Here is an 8744-nt window from a genome sequence, read left to right on the forward strand (position 1 = left end):
TTTACCTGAGGAAGAAACAAGGCTCCACCACATTGACACACAACCTCTATCAAAAACCCACTAGGGTAAACTTTTTTCTGCATGCCACCAGTATGCACCCCTTCAAACAGAAGGTGAGCATGATTAAATTGCAAGGGATCCATATAGCATGAGTCTCCCAGGACCTGACAGATTTCTTGACCAACATTCGAAAGCTACAAATAGACTTTTTAGCCCGAGGCTACTCAGAAGGGCTAATCAACAGGATCCTCGACCCCATCATCAGCCAGCGCCAACTTGGCACCTCTAGGGCTCTAACAGACACCAGGATCCAGACCACCCCAGAAACTAGATTCCAGTTCAACTGCATCCTGGACTGTTCTATGGACTACAAAGACATCATCCAGGTCATAATGGACAATTGGTCCATCATCACAAATAACAGGTCTTTTGGCCACATTTTTCCAGAGAAACCCTCCTTCACAGCTAGAAAAGGGAGAAGCATTAGGGACTTTCTGGAACACCCCTGCCAAGTTAAACTTGACAACCCTGGTACCTTTGCCTGCAGTGAGCCTCCCTGCCACTACTGTAGACACATGAGCGGTGCCGCAGGCTTTTACTGCCCCAGTGGCAGGAGACACTACACTCCTAATGTCAGAGGTGACTGCAATGTCACAGGAGTGGTTTACAGGGCAGCGTACACCAAATGCAATGCTTTCTATGTGGGCAAGACAGTCAACTCCCTTAAAACGAGGATAGCAAAACACCTGCATGACTTAAAATACTTGAAAGTGAAAAAACAGCTGGCAGTGCATGCTCTCTGGAACCTAGGACACAATACGTTCAAATTTCATGTTCTTGAACACATCCCTAAATCCCCGCTAGGCGAGGACCACAACTCGCTGCTTGAGAAGAGGGAACTCAAGTGGCAAATATGTTTGCAGGCAAGGAAAAGACCAGGCCTTAACTATGTGGAATCTTTGACCCCAGTCTTGTATCTCAGAAAGATACAACACCATATACCACAACCTCTGTACCTGGACCTCTAACAGATTTACTGACGAAATGTTACCTTTCATGCGACAGCCAGTTTTGATCTCACCAGTCTACCTCCAGCCCATGGTCTGATACTTCCCCTGGCAAATTTGGACTCACTTGTTTTTGGTCGATGGTTCATCTATATATATGTTTTTGTCTTTCATGTCTTTTATGTTTTCTGCAATGGTTCAGTATTACTTTTTTTCGTGTCTTTCTAGATTTTCAGGTTACATATCAGTGACTTTTTAAGATTGTTTTTTTTTTTTTTTTTAATTAACAGCCCTCATTCAGTTCCATATCTTAATACATTAGTTTCTACTGATATCCATTATTTAAGAATTTTTCACTATTTTGTTTCTCTTTTTAGTTTCTGTATCTTATTTTTTGGATAGCTAGCCTGGTTCTTATTTTTTTTATTTTTCTAGCCTGTTTCTTATTTTACATACATGTTATTTTACATACATGTTGTTGCTATTTCTCTAGTAAGCTCGGCTTTGCTTATTATGCTTTTAGGTCGTCTACCATCCTGACGAAGATTTTGAAAAGTGTAGCCTAACAATGTATTTTACCAGCAAGGGTTGATTTTTTTTCCAGCAAGACTATTTTTAGTTAACTACATTTTTTTAGCTAATTTTAGTTAATCTCCGAACTTCACTATTGTAGGTGTAGAGTGATTCTACTAACCACGTATGAGCTGGCTCAGGGTATCTAACCTATCAGATTGTAAGGTGTGATGTCAAGTTGTCGTGCCCAATCACAATAAAGGTTTTTTCACCCACACTTGATTGGCTCCCACTGACACACCCCCAGGTACTCTTATAAAAGGAAATCCTCTGGATCACTCTTTCCATTAAGGAACTACGCTTCGATGGTGATTGTACTTTTGGTACTTTTTACTTCAATAAAGTACGACCTTCTAGAATCTGAACTTCAACTACGTTGATTTTTTGCCACCATGGCGAGCAGAGCTCCTTAGCCGAGCCACATTTACGTTGTTTTGCTTGTTTTTTCTGTGTTTCATCTTTGATTTCTAGCTGCCACACTAGCGGTTCCTCTCACCAGGCGACCTGACCAGCTGGAACTACGATCTGTATACGAAGCCTTTCGAAAGGCTTTACTCAGCCTTCAACCACAAGCGCTAGGGTACACACAGCCCTTCTCAAGGCTTTACCGGTAGCCCAGCTTCTTCACCGACATCCCACTGTACCTTTATTAAGGCAGCCTACCTGGTCATCCGTTTGTTCTTGGCTTCCCTAGGGTATTTTATTTGTGGACATAATATCAATACAGTATTTTCTAAGTTTGTCTAGTCATAGCCTTTTATACCACATATGCCTATCCTTTTCAGCACATTTCCCTTGATTTATCTTATAATATCAAGCATCCACACCTAATCACTTCATATCACCCCTCACCCTTCTATGACTTAAATACAAGTTACATGTTTTTCTATTTTTTCTTCATATAAGCACCTTCCTTCACCCCCTGTCATCATTGTTCTTTCCTATAATGTCTAATTTTCCACCTCCATTTCTTTGTAATGACCTCAAGAATTGAACTCAATGTTTCAAAACTGGAGCATCCGTTGTCTTGAAAAAGGGTATTATGCTTCTGAAATCCTTAACTTCATTCACTTCTGACAACACCCAGCATTTTATTTGCTTTGATAGCAGCAAATTCAAACTGTCTTCATGGTTAATTTCTGTAATAATTAATATTTTGAGATTTCTATGCCATTTAACTATAATCTATTTATTTATTTATTTATTTATTTTACATTTGTTAACCGGGAGAGTCCGACTGGATACATGTCCATTTTCAGCGGAGGCCCGGGGAGAAAAGCTCCAGGTACATAACAGACATATGAACATTATTAATGCAAAAAAGGAAGATAGTTGAGTTCTAAATACAATATAAAGATACATCACATCTTGGGAAAAAAATAACAGCAGCATATAAAAAAAAAACGTAGGTCAGTTACAAAGGCGAGGCGCCTTGTTAAAAAGCGGTTAAGGATAGTGAGGTAAGAGAATGGTAAATGATAGTGGTTAATCAGGTTTGGAACAGGGACATTGCCAGAGAGTATTGAGATGGGGTTTAAGCTTTTTTTTGAATTGTAGGAGTGAAGGTTCTGAGGTGAGCATGGTCGGTAGGGAGTTCCACATTTTACCTACAAAGTTTGAGAATAGAGAATCCCCAGCAGAATTATTGGCTTTGGTAGTTTAAGCTAAGATCTTATTGAAGGAGCGTAAAGATTGCAGGTTAATATAGGGGTGAATGATGTTTTTCAGAGCTGGTGTTTTCTCTGGGTGATACAGTATCTGGTGAGCCGTTTTGAGTTGGTTGAAATGGAGTTGGCTGGAAAACTCTAACCACCCTAGTTGCTTCAAGTTAGTGCAGTGGTGCGTTCTAAAGGTGGAATTTGTGGCAAATCTAGCTATGTGATTGTAACAAGTAGCAAGTTTGTTAAGGGTTGTCTTGTTTAGGTTTGTAAAAAGGGGGGAGGCATAGAAAAGAGTTGATAGTAGGTGTGTGCTGGCAATTGTAATTTTAGCGTGAGTGAGAAAGTGTTTTACTTTATAGAGAGCCAAGCTTTTTATTGATGGTTTTGATGGTAAGATTGAAATGGGTGTCAAATTTAAGGGAGTTATCAATGGTAACACCTAATAGCTTTCTGTGAGCTTCTGTTGATATAGTGATTCCATTGGAGGATGTAATAGAGAAGGTGGGGGGAAGAGTCTTGTTAGTGGGTGAGAAAGTAAGTAGTTTTGTTTTGTTGGGGTTGAGAACTAGTTGACGACTTGAGAACCATTTTTCTATTAGGTTGAAGGTGTCTTGGGTTGAAGCAGTGAGGTCTGCCAGATTGAAGGCAGTGCTGATGATAGTCGAATCATCTGCATATTGAATGCATGTGGCATGGGGGGTGATTGTGGGCAGGTCATTAACAAAGATGGTGAAGAGAAGAGGGTCAAGAATAGATCCTTGGGGAACTCCAAGTGGATAATTTGTCCTGCCATAGAACAGCCTGTTGCCTATTGGACAGGTAGGATTGGAACCATTTCAGCGTGAAATTGCTGAGTGATAGTTTTTTTAATGTATGGAGGAGTTGAATGTGGTTCACCATATCAAAGGCCTTGGAGAGGTCTAAGAAAAGAGCAGATGATAGTTTATTATTGTTTCTGAAGTTATTGATGGCATTAGAAAAGGATAGTAGGGCTGATGTGGTACTGTGATTTGGCCTGAAGCCATGTTGGGAGTTGGCTAGAATTTTATTTTTGGTGAGGTGTTCCATCAGTTGTTTGTGGACACACTTTTCCATAATTTTGGCCAGGGGTGAGAGTATACTATAGGTCTGTAGTTGGTTAGCTCTAGTGAGCTACCACCTTTATGGAGAGGAATAATGTGGGACATTTTCCATATGGAGGGGATGAAGGCTTCTGACAAGGTACGGTTTATGATTATGGAGACGGGATAGGAAATGGCCTCAGCTGCTTTTTGCAGAAACTCAGCTGGGAGAAGGTCAGCTGCTAGCTTAGTGGGTTTTAGTTTTGTAAGAAGAGATGTTATAGAGGATATGGGTACTGGATCGAAGGTAAATAGATGATCTGATGTAGTTGTAGTATTCTGCTGGCATGGGTAGTAGAGTGGGCTGGTTGTTTGTTTGAATTGTGTGGCCAGGGATTGTATAGATTCTGTGAAGAAACTATTGAATGTGTTAGAAATGTTTACAGGGCACTGTCGTTTGCAAGTTGTTGGAGTGGGGGTGGTTGCCTGGCCTGGGTGCAGGAGCTTGTTTAAGCCTGCCCAGAATTTTTGTGGATTATTAAGGTGTTTGTGTTGGAGGTGGAGGAAGAAGTTTTATTTATCATTTAAGATCATTCTTTTAGTTTCATTTCTAAGTTGCCGGAAGGTTTGGTGGGAGTGTGGGTCTTTAGAGGTACGCCATGTGACCCACATCTTGTTTCTAGATAGGATTTTGGATTTTGTTTCCTTAGAGAGCCATGGTGCAGTTTTGGTTTTAGTTCTAATGGACCGTATTGGAGCATGGGAATCTAGAATCTTGAGGAAGGTGGTGTTGAAGTAGATAACTGCCTCTTCAAGAGGAAGAGACTTGAGTATTGTCCAGTTGTGGGCTTTAAGTTCAGTTTGAAAAATGGAGGCGTTGAATTTATTATCGTTCCTGATTTTTTTTATGGTTGTAGGAAGGGGGGTGATTTTCTTGAATTTGATAACATAGGTGAGTAAGTGATCACTCATGTCCTCTAGGTGAGTACCTGCTGAGTACTGGTCAGGATCTTTATCAGTAAGGATCCAGTCCAGGATGCTGTCTTTGTTTTGGGGTTTACCTAGTCTGGTAGGAGTGGATATGAGCTGAGAAAAGCCATGTAGATTTATGCTGCTAGATGGGGAGCTAGATGAGAAGGAATTCCAATCGATGTTGAAGTCACCTAACACTATGGATTCCTGGGGGTGAGTTTGAGTTAACCAGTGGAGAAAGTCCTGTAAGGTTTTGTTATTATTGTTGCCTGGGGGGATGTAAATACATGCTATATTTATGCTTTTATGTTTGTTTGGTTGAAGTTTTACAAGTAGAATTTCGGCATTGTTTGTTAGGAGGGGTTGTGGAGAGGCAAGGGAGATTTGTAATGTATTTTTGTAGAGTATGGCTACACCGCCACCTTTACGAGTTATTCGGTCTGCTCTTAGTATATCATACCCTGGTGGGATTATCTGTGTGTCTTTCGTACTTGGTTTAAGCCAGGTTTCTGTGAGACATAGTAGGTCTGGGGAACAAGTAGCTAAAAGGGCATATAGGTTGTGAATCTTATTGTTTACACTTCTGATGTTTAGATGACAGGTCAGAAGGGAGTTAAAGGGTCTAGAGTTTAGATTGAGAAGTGGAGAGGAGGATAGGGTGGAATTAGAATTGAGTGGAGGGGAAGGGCCAGAGTTGGGGTGGATATCACCATCTGTGGCTAGTCTGTGATTCAGAGTGGCAATGAATTTGAGGGCTTTGAGTAGAAGTTTGTAGTAATGTTTATCATTTGGCCTAATATTGGTAGGTTTGATAATTACATAGCGTTCGAGTCTCTTCTCTTCCTCTTAGTGTAACTTAGTGTAACTTTCACAAGTTACTCTTCCAAATATATATTAATTTGCAAACTAGTGTATTTATAAGCAGTAAAATGTATCTACTGTTTTATCTATATATCTTTGCTAAAGCTTCATGTATTTATGTCTCTTACCTATATTTAATACTCTTTAAAGCATTAAATACTGTTCTAGTCTATATATGGTTAGAGGCATATAAAAATGTGTTCATTAGTCAGTGGACAGACAGAATGGAAACAAATAGTCATCTGTCTGCTGAAAATCGAAAATGCTACATTGTTATCATGAGCTGATTTAAGGTAATAGAAAAAGTTGATCACCGTTATGAAGAAAAAATATATATGATATCATATTATTCATCTTTTTTTTTTCAGCCAAACAACAGTTTGACATCAAGGAATACAGCTTTTCACAAGCCACCTTGGAACAGGTAAAGTATATTAATAAGACAACCAATAAACCTTGTGTTGTATAAGTAATATCTTCCCAAAACATACTTACCTCTGTTTGAATTTTTGAAGTTAATAAACTCATACATCATGGAGAGGCTGTTTTTATATAGAAAGGTCCAATGTAAAATAGTGCTTAACTGAGTTTCAGTGAACAAATAAAGTAGAAATAATAAATTTAAAATAAATAAATAAATGTAACAATGTGAAAAGTAAAAGTAATATGTGTGTGTGTGTGTGTGTGTGTGTGTGTGTGTGTGTGTGTGTGTGTGTGTGTATATATATATATATATATATATATATATATATATATATATATATATATATATATATATATATATTTCTGTGTCTGTGTGTATATGCACATATGTATGTGTGTGTGTGTGTGTGTGTGTGTGTATATATATATATATATATATATACATACAGTGGATATAAAAAGTGTACACACCCCTGTTAAAATGCCAGGTTTTTGCGATATAAAAATGAGACCACAATAAATAATTTCAAAACTTTTTCCACCTTTAATGTGATCTATAACCTGCACAATTCAATTGAAAAACAAGCAAATCTGTTAGGGGAAAAATATAAAAAAATAAAAAAAACATACAATACACTGGTTGCATAAGTGTGCGCACCCTTAAACCAATACTTTGTTGATGCACCTTTTGATTTAATTACAGCATTCAGTCTTCTTGGGTAGGAGTCTATCAGCATGGCACATCTTGACTTGGCAATATTTGCCCACTCTTCCTTGCAAAAGCATTCCAAATCTGTCAGATTGCAAAGGCGTCTCTTCCACAGCCCTGTTGAGGTCACCCCACAGATTTTCTATTGGATTTAGGTCTGGGCTCTGGCTGGGCCATTCCAAAACTTTAATTTTCTTATGGTGAAGCCATTCTTTTGTTGATTTGGATGTATGTTTGGAGTCATTGTCATGTTGAAAGGTGAAATTCCTCTTCATCTTCAGCTTTCTAGCAGATGCCTGAAGGTTTTGGGCCAAAAGTGACTGGTATTTGGAACTGTTCATAATTCCTTCCACCTTGGCTAAAGCCCCAGTTCCAGCTGAAGAAAACCAACTCCAAAGCATGATGCTGCCACCACCATGCTTCACCATGGAGATGATGTTTTTTGGTGATGCAAAGTGTTGTTTTAGCGCCAAATGTACCTTTCGGAATTGTGACCAAAAAGTTCAACCTTGGTCTCATCAGACCATAATACATTTTCCCACATGCTTTTGTGAGACTTGATGTATTGTTTTGCTAATTTTAGCTAGGCCTGGATGTTTTTCTGTGTAAGAAAAGGCTTCCATCTTGCAAACCTACCCCATAGTCCAGACAAATGGAGAATATGGGAGATTGTTGTCATATGTAGTACACAACCAGTACTTGCCAGAAATTCCTGCAGCTCCTTCACTGTTGCTGTAGATCACTTGGCAGTCTCCATGACCAGTTTTCATCTTGTCTTTTCATCAATCTTGGAGGGACGTGTCCAGTTCTTTGCAACGTCACTGTTGTCCCATATTTTCTCCACTTTTTGATCACTGTCTTCACTGTGTTCCATGGTATATCCAATGCTGTGGAAATTATTTTGTACCCTTCTCCTGACTGATACCTTTCAACAACATGATCCCTTTGATGCTTTGTAAGCTCTCTGCGAACCATAGCTTTTGCTGTATCAGGCAATTGAGTAAATGTCAGGAAAATCCTAGGACAGCTGAACTTTATTTGGGGTTAATCAGAGGCTCTTTAAATGATGGCAGGTGTGTGCCCAAGAAGACTAAATGCTGTAATTAAATCAAAAGGTGCTTCAACAAAGTATTAGTTTAAGGGTGTGCACACAGCAAAGTATTAGTTTAAGGGTATGCACACTTATGCAACTAGCGTAGTGTACATTTTTTTTTTATATTTTTTCCACTAACAAATTTGTTTGTTTTTCAATTGAATTGTACAGGTTATAGGTCACATTAAAGGTGGGAAATCTTTTGTAATGATTTATTGTGGTCTCATTTTTTTATATCACAAAAACTTGGCATTTTAACAGGGGTATGTACACTTTTTATATCCACTGTAAACATATATATATATATATTTATACATACATACACACACACACACACACACACACACACACACATATATATATATATATATATATATATATATA

At 38.7% G+C, this 8744-nt stretch overlaps 1 protein-coding gene across 1 annotated transcript in view; it reads left to right on the plus strand.

The window, feature by feature from the left end:
* Positions 1–8744, plus strand: part of LOC122806635 (cholesterol transporter ABCA5-like) — a 1155982-nt gene that overhangs the window by 1119182 nt on the left and 28056 nt on the right. The window contains exon 26 of the mRNA XM_044077221.1: positions 6504–6559. Within this exon, the coding sequence (XP_043933156.1) occupies positions 6504–6559 (56 nt within the window). The remainder of the gene's footprint in view (positions 1–6503; positions 6560–8744) is intronic.

This window comes from Protopterus annectens, chromosome 7.part0, assembly GCF_019279795.1.
Source record: "Protopterus annectens isolate FY-2018-M chromosome 7.part0, PAN1.0, whole genome shotgun sequence".
Lineage (NCBI taxonomy): Eukaryota > Metazoa > Chordata > Ceratodontiformes > Protopteridae > Protopterus > Protopterus annectens.